This window comes from Notechis scutatus, chromosome 6 (assembly GCF_049901735.1).
Source record: "Notechis scutatus isolate UNSWTSFEM ecotype Mainland chromosome 6, rNotScu1.2, whole genome shotgun sequence".
NCBI classification, from domain to species: domain Eukaryota; kingdom Metazoa; phylum Chordata; class Lepidosauria; order Squamata; family Elapidae; genus Notechis; species Notechis scutatus.
In genome coordinates, this window is record NC_142014.1 from 9,069,096 (window position 1) to 9,093,172 (window position 24,077).

The 24,077-nt window shown below is 40.2% G+C and overlaps 1 protein-coding gene across 2 annotated transcripts in view; it reads left to right on the plus strand.

Moving 5' to 3' along the window:
- Positions 1 to 24,077, plus strand: part of CFTR (CF transmembrane conductance regulator) — a 112,724-nt gene that overhangs the window by 8,292 nt on the left and 80,355 nt on the right. For both annotated transcript variants that reach the window (XM_087969317.1, XM_026669081.2), the window contains exon 2: positions 18,859 to 18,969. Coding sequence is in view for 1 of the 2 variants with exons in the window: in XM_026669081.2 (XP_026524866.1) it covers positions 18,859 to 18,969 (111 nt within the window). In the remaining variant the exon portion in view is untranslated. The remainder of the gene's footprint in view (positions 1 to 18,858; positions 18,970 to 24,077) is intronic.

A 24,077-nucleotide genomic window follows, 5' to 3' on the forward strand; every position in this document is an offset into this window, starting at 1 on the left:
GCTGTGTGGCTGATTTAGATTCTATGGGGTTCAAGGGCTGGTTGTAGGTCAATGTGTCTGTTGTGGCATGCCAGGCTTTGATAAACTCATGAGCATGGTGGGTTGTAGTGTGGCCGGTTAATTTTTTTGGGGTTGCTCCAATCAAACTGATGCTGTTGGTGTTGGTAGGGGATTAAGGATTTGGGATCATGGCGTTTGACTTCCAGCTGGTGTTTGTGGATCCTGGTTTATTTAGTGATGTTTGTCCCAGGTAGAATTGGTTGCAATGGTTACAGTTGATTTTGTAGATTACATTGTTTCTTTCATTCTTCTGTATCTTGTTGAGTTGACTCTTATTTGCCATTATGAAGTTTGTGACTGAAACTCCTGTCTTCCCAGGAGGACATTACGCCATATGCCTGCAAGGTAGGCATTCTATCTTTGAACTTTAGGTCCTTATGTTGTCAGCTAACAAATACATGTGGTAAGAAATGAATAATAATACATACATCTGTTTGTTCTGAAACATGGATTCCTCCAGGATACCTATCCATATAATTTTATACACAGAAAAATGGTCTTTCACCAGAAGATATTTTCATGGATTATTCCTCTGTAACACAATGCAAATAATTGGCAGCTCTGGAGGTACAATAATTGTGATTAAGTGTTGTGAGAATATCATGTATATACAAGATTTATGAAAGTTTACCTGTTATTATTACTCTTCACATTGAGCATGTTTAGAAAAACACATTATAACCCAAGTATTTTAGTATTATATCTTCATATATTAGTTTAGTTATACAATCTTTGGTACTTCATTACTGAACAGTTTGCTTAGAAAAAAAGTCCGTGTAATGAATGTATAGCTTTGTAGATACTGAACTCTGGCAGAATTAAAGTGCCAAAATGTTCTTTCTAACCTTCCTTATTGAATGATGCTCAATTTTAATGAGCATCATTCAGTAAGGAAGGCTAGAAAGAACATTTTGGCATTTTATATAGGACAATGATTCTGTCCTATATTATTATAACTGAAATCTTTCACTCAATATGAACACAAAGAAAATATTTTTATTATTACAAGTCATTCTGTTTATGTGTTAATACCAATGCAAATGCTCAGGAGACAGTGATATTTGTAACTTTATTTGGCATTTGAGCCAATCAACTCAATGAAAATTTGACTTAGAGACACTGAGACAGAATTCACACCACTAATTACTTTGTTTGGACTTGCTTTGTATATTATGTGAACTCAACTATTGAGAGTTTGGAAACCATGCTTTATAGTTTAATATGTTTAGGATGCAAGTTAGGTGATACAATCTTTTGTAATCAATCTTAACCGAGCTCAAAATGTTCAGAAAGATTAGCTAATAAGCAACAAATAAATCAAAGGCTATCAGATTAATCAGCTAATCAGATTAGGCTGGGAAGTAAAATTAATAAATATATTGAAGGAGTATAGTAACAAAATATTTCAGTATTGTTGCTAAGAGAAGTACATGGTATGTGTCTATGAAGCGAGTCAAGCTTGATTCAAAGGAAACTTACATTGTGTGAACCAATCCAATTGTAACTTTTGTAATAAATCATAGTAAAAAAAATTCTGATTTAGTATGATGTGTAAATGGTTTAGCATAATTCCCTGGCACCAATTTATTCCTACCAATTCTCTATATTAAACAGTTTTAAAGGCTCTTGCTCACTCACAGCTGCTCAAGCTATTATGTACGAAACATGCCAGTATTTAAAGTGTCTATTAATTAAAGAACCTTCTTGGATTTTTCTCTCTCTAGACCTGCAATAGATGGAGGATAATGGAATCATTTTAAAAAGATGTCTTGCTGAGCACTGTAGGACAACTCTTAGCTGAAGAAGCTTGATATAAATATTTCCAAGGCATTTAGTCACCTGTTTTTCTCTACAGCTTTTACTATTTCTGTAATTAGTCCTGTATGTTACATTAACATACAGGTTGAGACAAATGCAGGTTGAGACATACTAGATTGAAACAAATTACATATGTGAATTATGGATTTGAGAATTCAGGTATTATCATTTAAGTTATTTAAAAATCATGCACAGAGATATAATTTTTCTGCACATGCTTCAAAGTGGGTTGTGGCCGATTAGTTTTTGTCCCAAAAAATGAATACTATAGCTTGATAGGATAAAATACTTATAGTTGTTGTACTTAACTGTGACCCCCCACATACCGGTTGATGATAGCCTAGTTTAAAAGCTGTGAGAAATCACTCCAGACTTCTGATACGAGCTATTTATCCGTCTCAGCAAACTGCTTCTTGAACAGGAAAAGAAAAGCATATCAGAAACAAAAGAAAGCGGTTGCCTATTGATAATGTGCATCCCCTTCTATTTTTGACTCTAGCTCACCCACTTATTATTTGTGCTGTGCCTAAGGTGAGGACTCCAACAGGTTAGGAACCTTTCTGCAAAAGAAAGCATAGATAGAAACTCTTACAGGAATTATTACTGCACTTTTATTGCACTTCTAAGCTGATATAATCTTGGGTCTCCCATATACTCATAAATACTCTGCAGGTTCCATATAGGCTGAGGGCACTTCTGAAGATTTACGGCATTAGCAACTGATGAAAATTCTTGTCTTATCTCTCCCGAGTCCTTGGATTTCCCTCATGTTGCCTGAAATCAGAACTACTGTACGAGATATATTTGCCACCTGCTTCCACCGTAAGCTCCCTCCCACACACTTTTTTTTACAGTGCAAGAAAACCCAGTAGGGAAATAAGATAGGTGAGATCCAGGGCACTAGGTGGAATGTTGATTTTCCCGCTCTTCCCTTGGTTAATCTGATGGATTTTTCTTCCTATTTTTCGTTTCTTGAAGATCCAGCACAGGCACAAGGACTTTCACATAGTGGTGCAAATATGCTGCAGATATTTTAACTGATGGTTATGTGGAAAGACCATTGCTCTTATTTAGAAGTCTTATATATAACATATCATATATGTAAAAGTATGTTCTAATTTATTTATTTATTTTTATTTATTTATTTGATTTGCCAATTGTTTACAAGATAATAAGTATAAATGTATACATAGTTGTGAATACATGAAATGGGTACATATAAGAAAAATAAAAGAATAAGAGAAACAATAGGACAGGGACGGTAGGCACGTTGGTGCGCTTATGCACGCCCTACAGGCCTCTTAGGAAAGGGGTGAGGTCAATAGTAGACAGTCTAAGGTTAAAGTTTTTGGGGTTTGGGGAAGAAACCACAGAGTCGGGTAGAGTATTCCAGACATTGACCACTCTATTGCTGAAGTCGTATTTCCTGCAATCAAGTTTGGTGCGGTTTACTTTGAGTTTGTATCTATTGTGTGCTCTTGTGTTGTTATGGTTGAAGCTGAAGTATTCATTGACAGGTAGGACATTGCAATGTATGATTTTATATACCATGCTTAAGTCAGACCGAAGACGGCGTAATTCAAGGTTTTCAAGTTCTAGAATTTCAAGTCTGGTGGCATAAGGTATTCTACAACAGTAGAGGAGTGGAGAACTCTTCTTGTGAAATATTTCTGGACTTTCTCAATTGTGCTAATATCAGATACGTAGTGTGGGTTCCAGACTGATGAACTGTATTCGAGTATTGGTCTAGCAAATGTTTTGTATGCTCTGGTTAGTAGTGTGATATTACCAGAGAAAAAGCTACGTAGGATTAGGTTAACAACTCTTAATGCCTTTTGGCTATGTAGTTGCAGTGGGTTCTAGCACTTAGATCATTAGAGGTGAGTATTCCAAGGTCCTTTACAGAGCTTGAGTCATCAACAAGATCTTGACTATTCAGCTTGTATTTTATTTTCTGATTTTTTTGCCAATATGTAAGACAGAGCATTTATTTGTTGAGATTTGAAGTTGCCATTTGTTTGACCACTCTGATACATAGTCAAGATCTTTTTGTAGGGTAGCAGTATTGTCTGTGGTATTGAACAGCTTTACATCATCAGTGAAGAGAACGCAATTGCTCTTAATATGATCACAGAGGTCGTTTATGTAGAGTATGAAGAGAGTTGGTCCTAGAACACTGCCTTGGGGAACACCACTATGACAGGTACTGGATTTGATAGTACGCTCCCGATTTTGACCATTTGTTGTCTGTTTGACAGGAATGCTTCTATCCAGTTATTCAGTTGTCCAGAGATACCATAGGATTTTATTTTTAGGAGTAGTTTGTCGTGTACCACTGAATCAAAGGCTTTACAGAAGTCTATGTAGATTGCATCTATTGCTTTGCCCTGGTCGAGTTGTGTCGTCCATATGTTTTTGCAGTGTAAGAGTTGCAGATTACAGGATAGTTTTTTTCTGAAACCAAATTGTTTATTGGAGAGTAGGTTATTTGTCTCTAAGTGAAGGATGATGGATTGGTTAATAATTGATTCCATGACTTTACAGGTGACGCAGCATAAGGAGATTGGCCTGTAATTTTCAACTAGGCTTGGGTCTCCTTTTTGAAGATGGGGATGACTGTGGCTTGTGACCATAGGTTAGGCAAGGAGCTGGTTCTGAAAGATTTTTCAAAGATTATGCTTGAGGTTGGACGGTGGAAGCCTTAGAAGAGGCATCACCTAATGAAGGATGGTTTTGGTTCGAGTGCTTTTTCACATTGTCTTCTGTGAAATCGAAGTAGACATTGTGTTTCTGTGGTACCTAGAATACGGGCTGATCCATGCTGTTTACAAACGCCAAAGTGATTGGCTTTAGCATCTAATCAGTGATCCGGTGTTGCTTGGTTTGGAAGCTCTTTCTTTTGATTCTCCACACACCAGTTTTGGAATAAAGTAGTTTATTTGAAAAAGTGTAGTTGCTGGATATAATAGTTGGAAAATGATAATTTTGATAGCATTCTGGCACATGCAATGGTATGTGTGCAAGATTGCTGTGTTGAACTTGCTAGAAGAGAGTGATATCTTGAGAAATACCCAGTGCTGCTGTTAGTTAGGAGATGGTAGCTGTTCTCAAATAACCTTACTGAGCCTTCCAGCTGCAAATGAAGTCTTTATTTTTACCTGTAACATTAATTACCTAGATTTAGGAATATTACTGCTGGGAAGTACCAATCTTTCTTCAATTTATGGAGCAAACAGGTCTGTAAAATTCAATTTACATTAGCTTTTACCCACCTAGCATATTCCAGATATGCTTGAAGTATAATTCCCAGAATTCTGAGAACTGCAAGCTCCAGCACATAAGCAAAGTTCCATGTTTGGGAAATCTATTTTAAAGCCTGAGTAAAATATTGTTCTATTATTCATAATTTCAAGCACAGATAAGAGTCTCTTCAAGAAGGACAAAGGTTGCTGTAACTACTCAGCATACCTTTTGAACTATTACTGTGGAACACTTAGAGAAATAATTCCTGGGAAACAAATTTCACGATCAATAATATTAGCACACCCATTTCTCTTTCAAGCACATTTGTCAACCTGAAGAAAAAGAAAGGTCAAGAATCTCAATTTAAGATAATTACATACAGTTTGCTGCTTAGCATATTATTGGAATATTAAAGCCCTACATGGGGTAGGTAGTTAAACATTGTGCCTAAGGGCAGGAATTGTAAAAGTCTTGAGACAGCTTCACAGAAAAAAAAAAGAAAGCCGCCTGTATTTTCATTTACTGATATAGGAAGTTGAGAAAACTTAGAACAAACAGAAGCAAAGACATTGATTAAGGGAGGAAATGTTTAAAAGGGAAAAAGTTATAAAGCAAATAAGAGTTAAGACAATGCCCTATTTACACTGGAGCTTGTATCATTCTTCTAAAGAGTATTTGGTTACTAAATAGTGAAAAGAAGAGGTGGAACTTGTTTTCCTTCTTTTACCTATATAACACTCTTTGTTTCTTCTGAGCTTCCTGAATATGTGGCCCTAACATCCCTATTACTGTCAAATGACTGACAGCAGCCAGATGTTTCAGGAAGACTTCCTTTAAATGCCAGCATACACTACTGAAGCCATATATTAGTACAATGCAATAAATTCTACTTGTCTACCACTTCCTTCCCTATTCTTCCCCGTATATTTTATTTCATTCCTCATTTCAAGATCCTTCAAACGTACCTTCAAGGCTTTCTCCCTAGACTCTGGATAGACTGGAGTGATCTGCTTGAATGACATTGTGTGATTCTGGTGGGCCAAAATATTTAAAACATCTTGTCACATGTCAAGATCTTCTGTCCTGACTCTGAAAATCTGTAGAAGAAAAATCAATTATAGGAAGAAGAAAGTACAGGAAGTATATTTTTATGCTTCAGTGAGGGATAGCCCAGGGGAGATAGCTAAGACATTATCTCTATATATCTTCATAGATCCTACAAATTTAAATTGTATGTGTATAATTCCAGATTCTCTTGTCTTGAACTAGCTAAAAGACAGCACTGAGACACTCATTATAACAGCATAGGAACAGGCACTACTAAACACCAGATCTATATCAATAAACAAGTTCCAAGGTGCAGATTATACAGAGAGAGTCCAACATATATTTATTTTATTTATTGATTTGATTTGTCAATCGTTTACAAAATGATAGGTATAAGTATAAACATGGTAAGAATACAGAAAATAGGTATGATTAAATGGGGACAATAGGACAGGGATGGGAGGCACGATGTTGCACTTATGCACGCCTCTTACAGACCTCTTAGGAATGGGGTGAGGTCAATATAGTGGCAGGATGTAAGATGCAGGCAGGAACAACATACACTGAATGACACAACCAAGTACCTGGCATTCTGTACAGGAACATCTGTACAACGCATTGTCTAGATCCTCCTAAGCCCAGATGGGAGACTCTACAGAAGATCATGGAGAATTCAGGATTAAGATCCTGTGGATCTTAACTTTCAGATCTTCCAGGACAGGCAGATACTGTCCAATCAAGCAGACATCATGGTAGTAAACAAAGAACAAGTGACAGAAACATCACCCGCACAAAAAGGACTATGAGAAGCTGGAGAGTACCAGACCCTGAAGGAGGAACTTGAGAGGATGTGGAAGGTAAAGGCCAAAGTGGTCTGGATGGTGATAGGAGCCTTTAAAGAGATGATTGCTAAGCTGGAATGAGAGTTCTTATACAGAATAGTGCAATACTCGCAACAGCCAAGGTACTGAACAGAATCTTCAGACTCCCAGGCATCTTACAGAGGACCTCTGATTGAGGAAGATGTATAACCCCATAGGGGTGAGAAGGGAATCTATTATTTTAATTTACAAATGTACAGTATGCCTTTAAGTACATTGGGAAGGTCTATTTGACCTTGGCTGAACTTGAAAAATAAACTATGTTGAACTTGGTTAATAGATGAGCGAAGGAGGAGAAAATCGCAGGAGTATGTATTCGATTGGGAAATCAGAAAAGAAGAATATGGACGCTTCCATGCTGACTTGTGCCAAAGAAGCAATGAGCTTGACTGAATTAAGTCTTTACCATTTATAGGAGAGTCCAGCAATCATGTAAAAACTTCTGTTTTATTTTGGATCAACTTATTGTATCCTAAAATGTTGGCTACTCAAAATTGTTATTAGAATTATAAGTTAGATTATTGTTTTGTAGTTGATTCCAAGAAATCATGTTATACTTAACAGGACAAAGAAAATATATTAATAATTAGCATCACATTCTTTGTTAATTGCAGAATAATTTGTTAAATGAGTGTGCAGTATAAAGATATACTTTTGAGAGTGCTTTTGAAAGATAAGAGCATAGTACTTCCTACTTATTTTGCTATGGTCATAAAGATAAGGGGGGGGGGGAAATCTCAACCATGTTTATATCGTATGGTGTAATCATGCCACATTCTCGTCTTGATATGCAAACTGGTTTCATTGTTTTTTCTGTAACTTTTTTGAAACAGAAAATGTCATTTTGAATTTGTGCTATTACATCCACATCCCATATCTAAATTCCTTTAGTTACCATTTTCTGCTCTCAGTTTTGGGTGGAATTTAAACCTTACAGAGTGGATCAAAACATCAATATTAGATTTTTCAACTAGTGAGTATGTGGTTTTGGAGATACACAAATTCCACCTTTCTTTGGTGTAAATCATCCCCTACACAATAATTAATTTAGGTAATAGATATGGAATCAAGGAGGAGTGATTAAGAAGTTCTTACGTGGAAAGATTTTTTTAAAAAATTTAGAAAAATAAGCGGTAAGTGCAAATGAATAGGCTAACTTTTAGTGATGGCAAAATCAGAATACCAATTGGGTGGAAAAGTATAGCAAATGGGTATCATGAATATTGCACGCTATGACTGTCTGAAATGCTGAATAGGAACATTCCACCCTGAAAGATTTGGAACCAAGTCCAGCTTGTTATTTTACACTTGGTTAAGCTGTGAATTCAAGCTACTACGTTACTATGCCAAGTAATGTTAGAGCAAGAGTCTAAGTTGCCATGAAAATTATAACTTTAACTGGACACCTTAGCTGAGTTAATAAATATTTAAAATGTTTTCAAATATTTTACCACCCGAGCTTTAACTATTTATCCTTTTTATTTTCATGGTTACTTTTCTTTGCAATTCGTTACACACATATGTCAGCTCTACCATCTTTGCTACGCATCGCTAAGCTTGCTGGCATCCTGCTATCAATGGAGGGAACGGGGCAGAGGAAGTTAGGAAAATTATGCCACGTGGTGTGAAAAGAGGTGTAAGGGGAAAGTGAAGACATTGACAGGAATCAGAGGTGCCAAATGGCCAGATTCACCACCTCACTGAATGCCTGACCTGGGAAAGAAAGGTCACGTAATCACCTTTTGCAAACTTTTGACAAGCAAAATGAATGGGGGAAGCCAGGTCTACTTAACAACCATGTTACTAACTTATCAGCTACAATGATTCACTTAACAACCGTAGCAAGAAAGGTCATAAAATGGGGGCAAAACTCACTTAACAAATGTCTCACTTAACAACAGAACTATGGGCTCAATTGTAGTTGTACGTCAAGGGTAAGAATCTGTAGTTCTTTCCTTTTCAAAATGTAGATCCAGAATATTGCAAAAGCACAACTTTTGACAATGAGACACCTTTTTTACTCTATTCTGTTTTAACATGTATTTTCAAGAATGAGGAACGCTGATGTTCTTTAAGCACTTATAACCCTTTTGTTTGTAAACTTTTATAAAAAGAAATATACTTGTTAGGTGCTGTTCTTAAGACAGTATATTCTGTACTGAAGGGTTCAGTTTTTGTTTGGGGTTCAAAAATCAGATTTTTCCAGTGATGTAACTTCAGACGAACTATTTATAAGTTGAGGACTACCTATACTTCTTTGGGTTCGAAATAAGAAATTATTATGAGTAGAATAAAGTCAGTGTTGCACTATCCGGTCTGGGCTTTTGGAATAATAAAACTGAATGTTCCAAGATGCCATTACTTTCTGTGCTTTGATGATTAAAGGTGCTCTATCAACGTTTAGACGATCGAATTTAATTATAACACTCTGTGTATAGTTTTACTTAATGAAAAGGCTGTACTGATTAAAGATTGAGGTCTACTGAAAAACCTATTGCTTATTTACCAGCCCAGAATTTTCTGAATGGAAGATGTACAGAAAGCCTTGCATGAGGGAACGAGAACTTTACTTCAGCTGCCTTTCTTGCCCCGCTGAAGTAGGGACAGCCTTCAAGTAATAACAAAACCAGAGAACATGTAGAAAATCCATATGACGTCATAAAATTCGAGCAGAAATCTAACTGCTTGTTATGGTTAATAATATAGGTTGCCAAACTTACTACAATGGCTATTGCAAATGGAAATTTATTGAACTTTATTTATTGAAATTTATTTATTGAAATTTATTGAAGTAAGTCAGAGCATTAGCCCTACTCAGACATGTTTTAAATTTCCCTACCAGCCAAAATCAAATAATTTGAACCCAAGGTGCCAGGGAGACATTTCAAAGTTATTTGTAGAATTTTGGCAGCCCAGGAATAACGTTGCAATGTAATACTTTATTCCAATAGGGAAAAATGTTCTCTGATGGGCAGTATACAAATTTGATAAATAATTAAATCATTACATGATCAGCTCATGTAAATAGGAATATGTACTATATTGGATTTCCATAAAATGGTAGATTGATAGGTAGGAGCATTGGTGTTGAAATAGTAGGAAACCTGGAGAATCAGCTTGAATTTGAATCCTCCCAAACACTTTGGGGACTTCAAAATATTTTTTTAATCTAATCCTTTCGATAGGTTTCCACTGATCAGCAGGGTAAAACAGTGCATATTTTTGGAATGTCAAAAGTTGCAAAATAAAATGTCCAACTTAGAATACTACCACATTTCGTGCTGGGATCCTCTGGTACTACCGTACTGAGGTGGAAGTCATTATAAAGTCATATTGAATATTCAGTATGACTTTATAATGTAATGATTAATTGTCATTCTATAGGACAATGAATTTGGAAAGCAAAAACAAGCTTTCATCAGGATTGAAATCAAGAACATGAGTTACAAGTTGTACAAGGAAGGAATCTACTTTATATTGACATAATCACATACATCTTAGAACATACTTTGGCATATAAAAATATTACCACTGGAAATGTCTACACTTGCCAAAAGATTACATATTGTGAAAACAAAGGAAGAAATAGAAGGTAAAACTATTTTATGTGGCTAACCTCAAACTCCGAATCCATTCCCAATGAAGTAAGAATGAACTGTTTCCTATTGCTACATGGAGTTATACCATAGTAGCAGCAGCAGTGGCCAGCAATAGTAAGTGCTTGCTTATACCTAAGGTCAGTTTAGGCAGTGGACTATGTTTATCTAATACCAAGTTTTATTTCAGAAATAAGCTACGTACTTCATTTATCTGCAAATAATATGACTTGGATGGCTAGATAAACATAAATAGGTTCATATCAAAAATTGTGCAGCATTATTTTTCTTTAGTTGAGTACAATTTTGTTCAAGAATAAATTCATGCCAATGGGTTTGAAGTTGGGAATGAACTAGATGTGCCCCCCTTCTCTCTCTCTCTCTCTCTCTCTCTCCCTCCCTCCCTCCCTCTCTCTCTCTCTCTCTCTCTCTCTCTCTCTGTGTATGTGTATTCCAGTATAACTTTTGATGATTAGGCATGCATGCAGACCGGGGTGGAATTCTACGGTTCACATTTATTCGCTAGAACCGGTTGTTAACATTCTAAGCAATTCGGAGAACCAGTTGTTGGAAGAAATCTTTTGGTTTTTTTCCCATTTTACTGGCCTAATCTTGTAAGGAAGGCAGGAAGGAAACATTCTGGTGTTGCTTACATAAACTGCCTCTCCGTTAACCCTTATTACATTCTTAGCAGGAGTAGATTTCCTGTCCCCGGAACTTTTCTGGAGTTTCTTTTTCCTCCTTTGCTGGTATTTTGCTTGTGTCAAGCCTGAAATTGACATGTGTAACTATTTCACTTGGAAACCTGACAGCTTGACTTTCTTAAAGGGGAAGGATTGTTTTAAGCTTTTTACACTGCTGTTGGGAGGAAATACTCCCCTGTTGGAGTTTGCACTTTGAAGAAATAATTGAATAACGAAGCAGAGCTGCTGGAAAGAAGCTTTTGATGACAAGGAACCAAGATGAGTGACATTCAGCAAGGCTTCTTTGCTAGCTGGAAAGATTGACATTCAAACGAGAGTTTACATACCCTTTCTGAGTTTTGGTCTAAAACTGTTTTTTGGTGAAGTTTGATCCTGTGTTTATTGATGGGATAATTTTCCCTATTCGGCTTTGTTTGGAAGGTAAAAGGTTAATCTCTGCTCCTGAAAAGAAACTGGGTTGAGAAATCTGGCTAGATCCTGTGTCTATTTGTTCTGGTAATTGGTTTAACAAGCAACAGCTACCTTTGTGATGTAATATTTGTGTTGTGTTTGAATTTTTTCCTGCCTCACGGTTTCTTTTTCTATCTGGGAGTGGTATTTGGCATTGTCCTTTTGGGGTGTACTTCCAAGAGGCAGGATGCAAGCTTGGCACTGATTTTTTTACTGCCTTTCTGGGGGGGCATGTGATCTTTCCTTAAATCTGGATGATTTCCTTAAGATATCTTGTTGGGTAAGTGAGACCAGCTGGTATCTTTAAGTAGTGCAAATGGATCTAAGGATTGCTTTCCTGGGTGTGCTCTTTCTGGAGAGCTTAAATGACCTCTCTGCTAAAGGGTTTCAATTTATGAGCAAGAGTTGGCTGCTGATAGTTATCATTGCATTTTAACTATTTTAATTCCTTAAAGTGCTCTGGCACCCTGCCTGATTTGTAACTCTGGCTTGCAGGTATTTTTAATCTAATGATTGGTATTTAGGGCAGCTTTTTGCAAGCAAAGAAGATTTTTGTATTTTTGTACAGGTAATCCTTGACTTATAACAGTTCTTTTAGTGACCATTCAAAGTTACAATGGCACTGAAAAAAGTGACATGACCATTTTTCACACTTAAAACCGTTGCAGCATCCCCACAGTCACAAGAGGCCAGGTGAGGAGAAGCGCCCCTTGATGTGAGTGATGTTGAGTTGGCCACATGACCACCAACCCATGTCCACCAAGTCACATGACCACCAAGCCATGCCCACCAACTAAGCCATGCTCACAGAACCGGTTGTTAAAAAAAATTGAATCCCATCCCTGATGCAGACATATATTAATTATATCCTGCTCAAAAAAATAAAGGGAACACAAAAATAAGACATCCTAGATCTGAATGAATGAAATATTCTTATTAAATATGTTGTTCATTGCATAGTTGAATGTGCTGACAACAAAATCACACAAAAATTATCAATGAAAATCAAATTTAGCAACCCAATGGATTTGGAGTTACACACAAAGTTAAAGTGGAAAAAAACACTACAGGCTGATCCAACTTTGATGTAATGTCCTTAAAACAAGTCAAAATGAGGCTCAGTAATGTGTGTGGCCTCCACGTGCCTGTATGACCTCCCTACAATGCCTGGGCATGTTCCTGATGAGGTGGCGGATGGTCTCCTGAGGGATCTCCTCCCACACCTGGACGAAAGCATCCCCCAACTCCTGGACAGTCTGTGGTGCATGGTGGATGGAGCGAGACAAGATGTCCCAGATGTGCTCAATTGGATTCAGGTCTGGGGAACGGGCGGGCCAGTCCATAGCATCAATGCCTTCGTCCTGCAGGAACTGCTGACACACTCCAACCACATGAGGTCTAGCATTGTCTTGCATTAGGATCTCATCTCAATGGCAGTCAGGCTACCTCTGGTGAGCACATGGAGGGCTGTGCAGCCCTCTAAAGAAATGCCACCCCACACCATTACTGACCCACTGCCAAACCGGTCATGCTGGAGGATGTTGCAGGCAGCAGAACGCATCTCCAGACCCTTTCACGTCTGTCACATGTGCTCAGTGTGAACCTGCTTTCATCTGTGAAGAGCACAGGGCGCCAGTGGCGAATTTGAAATCTTGGTGTTCTCTGGCAAATGGCAAACGTTCTGCACGGTGTTAGGCTGTAAGCACAACCCCCACCTGTGGACGTCGGGCCCTCATACCACCCTCATGAAGTCTGTTTCTGACCGCTTGAGCAGCCACATGCACATTTGTGGCCTGCTGTAGGTCATCTTGCAGGGCTCTGGCAGTGCTCTTCCTGTCCCTCCTTGCACAAAGGTGGAGGTAGCGGTCCTGATGCTGGGTTGTTGCCCTCCTATGGCCTCTTCCATGTCTCCTGATGTACTGGCCTGTCTCCTGGTAGCACCTCCATGCTCTGGACACTATGCTGACAGACACAGCAAACCTTGCCACAGCTCACATTGATGTGCCATCCTGGATGAGCTGCACTACCTGAGCCACTTGTGTGGGTTGTAGACTCCGTCTCATGCTACCACTACAGTGACAGCACCACCAGCATTCAAAAGTAACCAAGCCATCAGCCAGAAAGCATAGGAACTGAGAAGCAGTCTATGGTCACCACCTGCAGAACCACTCCTTTATTGGGGATGTCTTGCTAACTGCCTATGCTTTCCACCTGTTGGCTATTCCATTTGCACAACAGCATGTGAAATTGATTGTCAATCAGTTTTGCTACCTAAGTGGACAGTTTGATTTCACAGAAGTGTGATTGACGTGGAGTTCCATTGTGTTGTTTAAGTGTTCCCTTTATTTTTTTGAGCAGTGTATATTAATTAGTTCACTGTAGCTGTACAAAAGGAGTATAAGATGAAATGGAACACCCCTTGATTCATGGAACAATCTTTGAGTTTCACACTGGATTTTCCTAGAATGATAGTCACCTCACTTCCATCTTCTTTTTTCCTTTAATATTGGCAAAAATGCTCATCACATTTTTAATAGAAAAAATAAATATGTTATCTATAACACTTTATTGGAAACATTTTCCCCAAATATGATATGAAAAAGGCTGGGATGATTTATAATCATTCTAAAAATTGTTGAAATGTTTTAGTCATATGAGTAAAATCAGAATCATTCAGGAGGTGTAACTACACTGGAACATTCTGTTTTGCATTACTTCTTTATCTTTTTGTTATCAATGGAAATGAAATAAATGTTCAGGGTTTTCTTATCTGAAAGATAAGATTGCATTTATGAAGAGGGAGGTACTGATGCATGTTTTTACCATCCTTCTTTTTCAAAAGCTTCCACATTTTGGACTTTTTCTCAACACTGTACTCTCCAACTGGGTCGGGATTGCAAGTCACAGATTTCTCAGTCAATATAGTATTTGGCATATTAGGAGGGTGCTAGATTCAGGAAGACCTCTTGTATGTAACAGATAAATAAAAATAATTATAGCTGTAGATTAATTAATTAATTAAAGAATTCTCAACAGTTTTCACAACAATGCTGTAGGCATCATTGTGCAGTAAAAAAAAATGCAACTGGCTTGTTGCCTTCCCCAAACCCCAAAAACTTTAACCTTAGACTGTCTACTATTGACCTCACCCCTTTCCTAAGAGGTCTGTAGGGGGCGTGCATAAGCGCACCAATCGTGCTTACCGTCCCTGTCCTATTGTTTCTCTTATTCTTCTTTTATTTTTCTTATATGTACCCATTTCATGTATTCACAACTATGTATACACTTATACTTATTATCTTGTAAACAATTGGCAAATCAAATAAATAAATAAATAAATAAATAAATAAATAAATAAATAAATAAATAAAATGTCTATGCCTTCCACCTATGGAACTGCTTCCGGAATCAAGGTGGAGGGAGCGATATTCCCTTACGTGTTTCAATCATCGACCATTGCTGAGCCAACGGATTATGAAACCGAATTTCTCCTGCATAGTCCGATCACAAAGTTCAAATAAATAAATAAAAATAAATAAATCATAGGTTGAGAGAGAGAAGGACTGGCTCAATGTAACCAAGATGACTTTCATGCCTAAGGTGGGTTCTACAACTCATGGTCTTCTGGTTTCTATCTTGGTGCCTTAGCCACTAGAGCAAATTGGTTCTGTCATATAGTATCTGAATACTGCACACCAAATAGTTTATTTTAACCATGTCTTTAATAATACTCTTTTTTTGTAATAATTTAATCGACACATTTCATTTCTTAATGCCTAAGCAACATTTTAGGCCTTGCAAATTATTGCCATTGTTTAGCAAATTCTGATGAGTGCTATGTGATCTGATGTCCTGTTGGCATTGGGACTGCACTTTCTAGGAAAACGGTAGCTGGATGCTTGGTCCAGACCTCTCTGGAGGAAGGAGAGATCATTGAGATAACCCATATGGCTCCGAACAGCCACTCCTTATAAAAAGACCACAGGAATTTGCTGTTTTGTGGTCTGCTGGATGTGGCTTGGAGTCAAGAGATACCCTCAAGTTCACACTTGTAGCACTATTTTTTAAAGACTGAGCTTCATTTCTTAATCAGTTTCTGGAGGGTTTTTTCTGTATTGGAAATATTAAGACTCTTTGGATTGGCAAGTTTATTATATTCATCAGGTGATTTGTTTTTTCCTTTGAGAAACAATTATAGCTACCCTGTTTCTCCAACAATATGGCCTCCCCCAATAGGAAGTCCCAGCATGTTTTATAGGCATGAAATGAAATTAAGCCCCTCCCCCCCCAAATTAAGGCCTATATTAAAACATGCGAAATGGGGGGGAATGGTGGTGGTGGGGCTTGCCGTTAGGAAGTACTTTTGTTGCAAACCCGGATATGGTGCTGCCTGCGTTGACCCCGATACGAAGTGCCCCACCAACGCCGAGGTCAACATCCAAGCCGTCGCCACCCGCCCACCCAAAGATGTAAGGGGGGGAATTAAGTCACCCCTGAAAAGACAGCCTAGCCATTTTTTCAGGGCTCAAAAAAAAATAAAAAAAAATAAGACCCGGCCTTATTATATGAGAAACACGGTAACATTTTTAAAGTTCTGGAAAATGCTATTTTTTAATTAAATATTGAAAGCATGCATGAAATACCGATTTTAGAAAGTTAACAATGGACTAAGGGTTCAGATGGCCTTGCTGTCAATTCTGAATAGAACCTGGCTGAAGCCATCTTGTGCTGCTTCATAGTTGTCCCACATTATAGGGGGAGGATAAGGGGGAAATAGCTAGACCATCCTGTAGACACAATAAAGAGCTCTCCCATGGGAACTAAGATCATCCCAACAGGTGGCAGGGGCAGGAGGAGCAAAAGTGGTTGAGCGGAAATGGCCGGCAACTACTTTGATTGGACAATGTGACTTGTGACACTTGGGGAGGGAAGCCTCTGCACTTTTAATTACATGGCAACTGTGGGAAACTTTTAGAGTTGGTTTTCACTGGCTGTGCTGATAAACATGTTCTTTGAAGAATGTTCCTGCCTTGGAAGTCTGATTTCTTTGGATGTGTTACTCAGAATGCTGACATTAAATCAACTCTCCTAATGTTCTGCTCCATCTGGAGCCGGTCTCCAGGGTTTTGAGCCCCAGCTGCCCACCCAACTTTAGAGGGGGCAGAGAAGACTCAAGGAAGACCAAGAAGATGGAGTGAGAGAGGGCCACCAGTGCCAGTGCAGTCCCTACTGAGAGCCAGCAGACCACGGCACTACTGGAGGAGGTTGCACTATCAGCAGGAACTCGGCCGAAGGTCCAGAAGGAGGCCTCGGCCACTGGAAACCTATACTGGGCCGAGGAGGACCTCAGACCCCAGGACTCAGGCCAGGTATTTGGAATGGAATTCCCATTGACAACCATGCAGGACTTGGCTGCCCTCACTGCACGCTGGAGGGCAAGAAGAACCATCAAGTTGGATGAATCGGGGGAATGGCGATACCTGACCACCCTCCCTGGCGAGATGTTGGAAAACCTCTGGAGAGGTTTGACCAGATGATCATTGAGGGGGATGGGTCAGGCGTGTAGGTTCAAGCTGCCCAGGTTGCTTCTAATCCAATCCACCCTATCGTTTCCACCTTGCCGCGATTTGACTCCAGCTGTGGCGGCTTGGTCAATATAACATTCAAGAAGAGTTCTTCTTTCAGTATTGAACAGTGTCTGGAACATTGGGAAGGGGTTGGTAAACATCTTAATTACTTTGTTATGTTGCCATCTGAGATGCAGATTACAGCTTCAACAAGAAGACTATTATAACCAAGTCTATGGAGAATGGATACATTAAACCTTATTTATTCATCCCTTGCAGCCTCTGGCTACTGTTTATATTTTTAAAGTCCAGAATTAGGTAATGAACACCATGCTTGCTTTGCAATATAACTTTGAAAGAGAAGCAAACCATGTGATCTTACTAAAAGTGTTGCTGTTTCAATTTGTATATAAAAATTATCTTGTAATTCTTTTTATATGCAGTATACTGTAAATGAAAGTAAAGCCAGATTGCTATAAATTAAAAGCAGTTTATTATAGACAGGATTAACATAGAAAAGATTTAATTTTCAGAAGGGCCACTGTAAACTGCTTATTTACAGTGTACTTTTGTGCAGTTAGTTGTACCAAGATAATGATACCAGATTAAAAATCAACATTTCTACACTCAGGCTTCACAAGCGAATGGATGTGTTTGGGCCTTCAATTTAATATTTCGTTGATGTAGGTAAACATCCAAAGAATCAAGCACCTTTTTTTTTTAAGCAAGTAGTTTTAGAATCAATGGCATAAAGCAATGGAATTGTGAAACTTGTGGAGTTGAAGGGACTTCTAAAAGCTCTATGCCAGAAGCCTAAAAGAAAAAGAAAAAATAGAAATTCTGTTGTTATCTCAAGGGTTTTGGTGTATTCAAAATATTTTAATAAGTTTTGTGAGGGAACCAGGAAGTATTGGAAATTGTTTTTTCATGGCAGTTCCATTATTTAAGTATGCTTCATTCTAGCCTATGAAATCAGGTAAAAAAAAAAAATCTATGTTTAGGGCAATAAGACATCATAAGCATACATTATGGTTGATAACGGTATTTATTTATAAAAACTGTGCTCTGTTTTTAACTAGAAATGAACCTATGTTGTAATCATGCTTTATAAATGTTTGTAAATAGTTTAAACATATTGATCCAAATCATACTTACAGATATATTCAGGATCTTAGAGGCATTCAATACTATATTAAGTTTCTTTTTTCCTCCTAACATTTCTCGGATTTAAACATTCACCTGGGTTGAAAATTATGTTGGCCATAGGACGTCAGTAATGCGTAGGTTGAGTACTTGCAACAAATTATGCCAGATTTGTTCTGCATCTTCATATTTATTTATTTATTACACCAACATGCGTGTGCAATCATCATGTGATTCTGGAGGGCTAGCAGAAGCTAAAAGAGAAAGTAGAAACCTAAAAACCGATTTATAAGTCATATGTTATATAAATTTGTAGGTTTAATTTTGAAACACTTGTATTATTTTGCAGATGGACAAAGCCTATTTTGAAAAAGGGCTATAGACAACGCCTAGAATTATCAGACATTTATCAAATCCCTGCTGCAGATTCTGCTGATAATCTGTCTGAGAAATTAGAAAGGTATGTATTACATATTTAGAAGCGTGTAATGTTATTTATCTGCCGATTATTTTTCTCCTACTTTTTCTCTTGAATATTCTACAGGGCATATGTTAGTAGTTTCTTATTTCACTTTCCGAAATATAATTCTGTAAAGGGGATTGGGTTGAATAAAAAAGCCTGACCTATTGTTACTCAACAAATTATGGAGCTGAGTGGAGTTTAGAAATAGACTCCAAGGCCTGTCTACTTATTACCTTTAATAGAAATTACATTGTAGTCACCCAGATATCATAATTGGTATAGTGCTGATTTAAAAAATACTAATGCACAGCAGTGGTGGGATTCAAATTTTTTACTACCGATTCTGTGGGTGTGGCTTATTTGGTGGGTGTGGCTTGGTGGTCATGTGACTGGGTGGGCGTGCTTGGTAGTCATGTGAATGGATGGGCGGGCTTGGTGGCCATGTGACTGGGTAGGTGTGGCCAACTCAATGTCACTCACATCAAGAGGTGCCTCGCCTAGCCTCTCCTGTCCCAGCCATTCTTTGTCAATTAAAAATAATAGCACATAGTTTTTTTTTCTCTCTCCCCCCATCCTTCCTACTTCTTTTTCTTTCTCTTTTCTCTATTTCTCTCTTTCTTGCTCTTTCTCTCCCTTCCTCTTTCTTTCTTGCTCTCTCTCTCTCTCTCTCTCACACACACACACACACACACCTGGTCGGGAGGTTGACAGAGGCACGGCTGCAGCGGGCACTGCTATGGGAGGCAGCTGGGATCTCACCCTCCTGGTCAGAGCACTTCACCACCGGTAGCTTCTTCCGGGGGACAAAATGTTTCATGTTTCCTCCCTTCACGAAAAGCCCAATGCCACTTTCTCCTTTGGCTGCAGCGGGACCCCACATCCCAGTTCCCTTCCCCGATAGAGAGGAGAGCCTTGCGTTGTCTGCATCCCCGCTGACTCTCAGAGACCGGGGCCTTCCGATCTGGCACAGGAAGCCGGGAAAGCCGGTAACCTCCAAGGAGCTAAAACCTCATGCATGCCCATCACAGCAGATGCCACAAGGGCCACACAGACGCCCTCAGACAGCAATCCAGATTCAAGGCGCTGAGGCTATGGCCCATGCCTTTTTTCCTTTTCCCCGGAGGGAAGGAGGACGTGAGCAACGGAGGCCTGAGCATGCTGCGGCCATGCCTTTCTTCCTTTCCTTCCAGGAGAAGGAGGACACAAGTGGTGGCGGTCCAGGGGGATGAAAGGAAGAAATCGGCCAGCTAGTCTTCTCTTTCTCTGCCTGTTTGTTTTGTATGGCAGAGGAGGAGGATATCAGCTGGCCAAAGGGGCAGCTGCTGGAGGTGACTCTTTTTGGGTCTCCAGTCGCTTTTTCAGCACAGAAATCCTCCCCGAATCGGCCAGCTGGTGGTCTCCTTCTCTGCCTATTTGTTCTGTATGGCCAAGGAGGAGGAGGAGACCATCCGCCGATTTGGGGAAGATTTCTATGCTGAAAAGGCGACTGGAGACCGAAAAAGAGTCGCCTCCAGCAACTGCCCCTTTGGCCAGCTGATCTCCTCGGCCATACAAAACAAACAGGCAGAGAAAGAGAAGACCAGCCGGCCGATTCGGGGAGGATTTCTGTGCTGCAAAAAAAGGCGGCTACTGATCTCCGGCTTCGCTCCACTTCTCCAACGGTCTGGCGCCGCCCTGTTCTTTGTGCCGGCTGCTCGGACTTGCTGGGCCCGACACATAGAACAGAGCGTGCTTTTTTTGGAGCAGCTGCTGGACTGCAGTAGCACCGAAAAAAGCATGCAGACGCTACAGGCATCTCGCAACAAGGGGGACGAGGACCCCCGGAATATCCACTCCCCACCTGCTGGCTGGGCCGGGCTGGGCCAGGCTGGAAGAGGCACGTTCACTGGGAAAAGGAAGAAAACGTGCTCCAGGAGGGCAGGCAGGCGGGTGGATATCCCGGGGCTGCTGCACATACGCACTGTGCATGTGGTAGGGAAAGCTAGGAGAGCGACCGGGGCAAGTGAGCAACTGGGCGACCAGGCCGGGGGCATGGCCAGCCAGGGGTTGCCACCGGTTCTACCGCCCGAACCGGTGTGAATTGGTTGAATACCACCTCTGATGTATGGTATAATCCTTTTTTTTAAATCTATATGTGCCTTCAAGTCAAACCTGACTCCTGGTGACTGCTTAGTCAAGTCCTCACAGTTTTCTTGTCAAGGTTTTTCCAAAAGGGGTTTGTCATTGCCTGCTTCCTAGGACTGACAGAAAGTGACTGAAAGTCACCTAATTAGCTTTGTGCCTAAGGACTAGAATGCAAGTCTCCCACTTGATGCCTTAACCAATACACCAAGCTGACTCTCTACAATATAATCTCAGGCATATGTTCAAAAGTAAACCTTGCTCAGACATTAATACTTGGATTTCAACATTAGTTCTTCAAAGTAATCGTTTTCATATACATAATCTAGAAATTTCTTGGAAAATTGCCTTCTTTCTCATTATGTTTGTAAGCCATTTGGAAATTGAAAGATCCTTAGGATCCCAGTTCAGTGAAAAGCTTTTTAACAAATCATTCCTAATACACCATCGAAACTTCAGTTTATATAATACTAATGAAAACGACGAGGATGAACCATTTTCCCCAGTGGAGGGATTCAATTTTTTTACTACCGATTATATGGGCATGGCTTATTTGGTGGGTGTGACTTGGTGATCATGTGACTGGGTGGGCGTGCTGGTTGGTCATGTGATTGGGTGGGCGTGGCCAATTTGATGTCATTCACATCAAGGGGTGCCTGGCCTGGCCTCTCCTCACCTCAAAGAGATACAATTTCCCTCTATTTATTTACTACTACTGAACATCCAAAATACACTATTTAATCCTATGTATATATGCCATATGTGTACATACATATTACATAGTATAGTGTGTGTATAGGCATACAAAAAGATACATTATCTACTATATATACTGTATGTGTATGTACACACACACACACACACACACACACATGTGCATACAGCTCTTCTAAAACTATACACATTCAACCTCACTGCATTTGGAAAAACACACCCATAATCCACTTTCTGCCACACATTTTGCTATAACTTCTGTACATTAGAACATTGCACGCGCCTTCAGATTTACTTCCCTAGCCTGCACACGACCGTTAGACCGAGGAAATGACATGGATTGAGTAAAATGTGGTGAAACTCACTTAACAACGCTCTTGCTTAGCAACCAAAATGTTGGGCTCAATTATGGCGATAAGTGAAGGACTATCTCCACCTTCCTCTGCATGGCAATTGTCCTAGTAAACTGCTCTGCCAATTTTCCTCTCTGTTAGAGGCACCAAAATAATCCAGATGATATAAGATCTCCTGCTGGGGGTTGGACTAGATGGCTTCCAAGGTCCCTTCCAACTCTGCTAATCTATCATACTGTAAGGATCTCCTGCTGGAGCAGGGGATTGGACTAGAACAGAGGTTTTCAAACTTGACAGCTTTAAGACTTATGGGCTTCAATTCCTATAATTCCTCCTCCAGTCATGTTAGCTAAGGAATTCTGGGAGTTCCACAAGTCTTAAACTTACCAAGTTTGAAGATCCTTGGACTAGAAGATGACCTCCGAGATCCCTTCCAGCCCTAGATTACTATGCTGTTTCAAAGAGTCTTCTGAAGCCAGGGTTTGTGTTTTTCCTTCCTCTCCTTTATTTCTCTCTCCCTTCCTCCGTCCCTCCATGTATCCATCCATCCATCCATCCATCCATCCATCCATCTATATCTCATTCACTTTCTCCTCCCTCCCTCCCTTTCTTTCTTTCTTTCTTTCTTTCTTTCTTTCTTTCTTTCTTTCTTTCTTTCTTTCTTTCTTTCTTTCTTTCTTTCTTTCTTTCTTTCTTTCTTTCTTTCTTTCTTTTTCTGTCCCTCCCTTTCTTTATCTATCCCTTTACTTCCTTTCTCTTCCTTTCTCTTCCTTTCTCTTTCTGTCTCCCTTTTTCTTTCTTTCCCTTTTCTCTTTCTTTTCTTTCTTGTCTCTCCCTTCTCTCTTTCTCTTTCTCTTTCTCTTCTCTCTCTCTCTCTCTCTCTCTCTCTCTCTCTCTCCCTCTTCCCTTCCTCCTTCCTCTCTCCTTCTAAAGCTAGGAGACCCACATGAAACAAAAACTCCTTTGGATGAAACTGGCCGTTACACACACACACACACACACACACACACACACACACACGCTTCCAACCAGCTCTCGTGCCTCACCTCATTGTTTCCTTTTAGCACCGGGCCAGTCGCCAGAGTAATTTCCAAGCGCCCAGCAGCATCGCTCACCTCCCAGGAAACTCTGGGTGATTGACTGGGGCGCATGGACCATCTGGCGGTGTGCTTGGATCTGTGCCTCTGTCACGCAAACAAGCCTCTTTCTGGAGCAGCTGTAGGAAGGAGGTGGATTTGCAAGGAGTTAGAAGGGGCGGTGGTCAGGTGGCTTGATTAGACCGTGCGTTGGAATTCCCCGCAGTGGACAGAAAAATGACGAGGTTTCTTCCTTTCTGGGCAACAGTCCCGTGTTGCCCAGAAAGGCCGGCAGGAAAGGCTTCCAGGTCCAACAAAGGAGCCTTTTGGGGGGAGATTCAAGGGCTGGGAACTTCAAGCGAGGTGTGCGCTGAAGCCTCGCCCACCCCGCCGGCAGCTCTGGGCTAGGTAGCGGTTCAGCTTTCCCAATGGCCTGCGACCTTACCTTCCTCCAATGGCTGGTGGCAGAGGGAAAGGCAAGCTAGCCAGCCCCTGCCAGCCCGCATCTCACTCCATGCCCGGATTCTTCTCAGCTGCTGGAACTTGCCTGCTACGGGCGACCTGGGAGCACGAGGCTATGCCGCCCTCATCACTCCTCTGCCAGCCCCCCTCCCTCATGGGGCCAAGTGCAAGGAAGGGGCAGCAGGCAAAGGGGCAATGAGGGAGGCGTAGTATTCTGCTCCCTACTCGCCCCTTAGCACCCAAGGCCCAGCAGCTGCGGAGAATCCAGGCGGGGAGCGAGATGCAGGCTGGTGGCGACTTGAGTGGTGACGGGTCAGCCCTGGCTCGCCTTCCTCTCTGCCACCAGCAATCCAGGCAAGCTGGAGGCTAGAAGCAAACC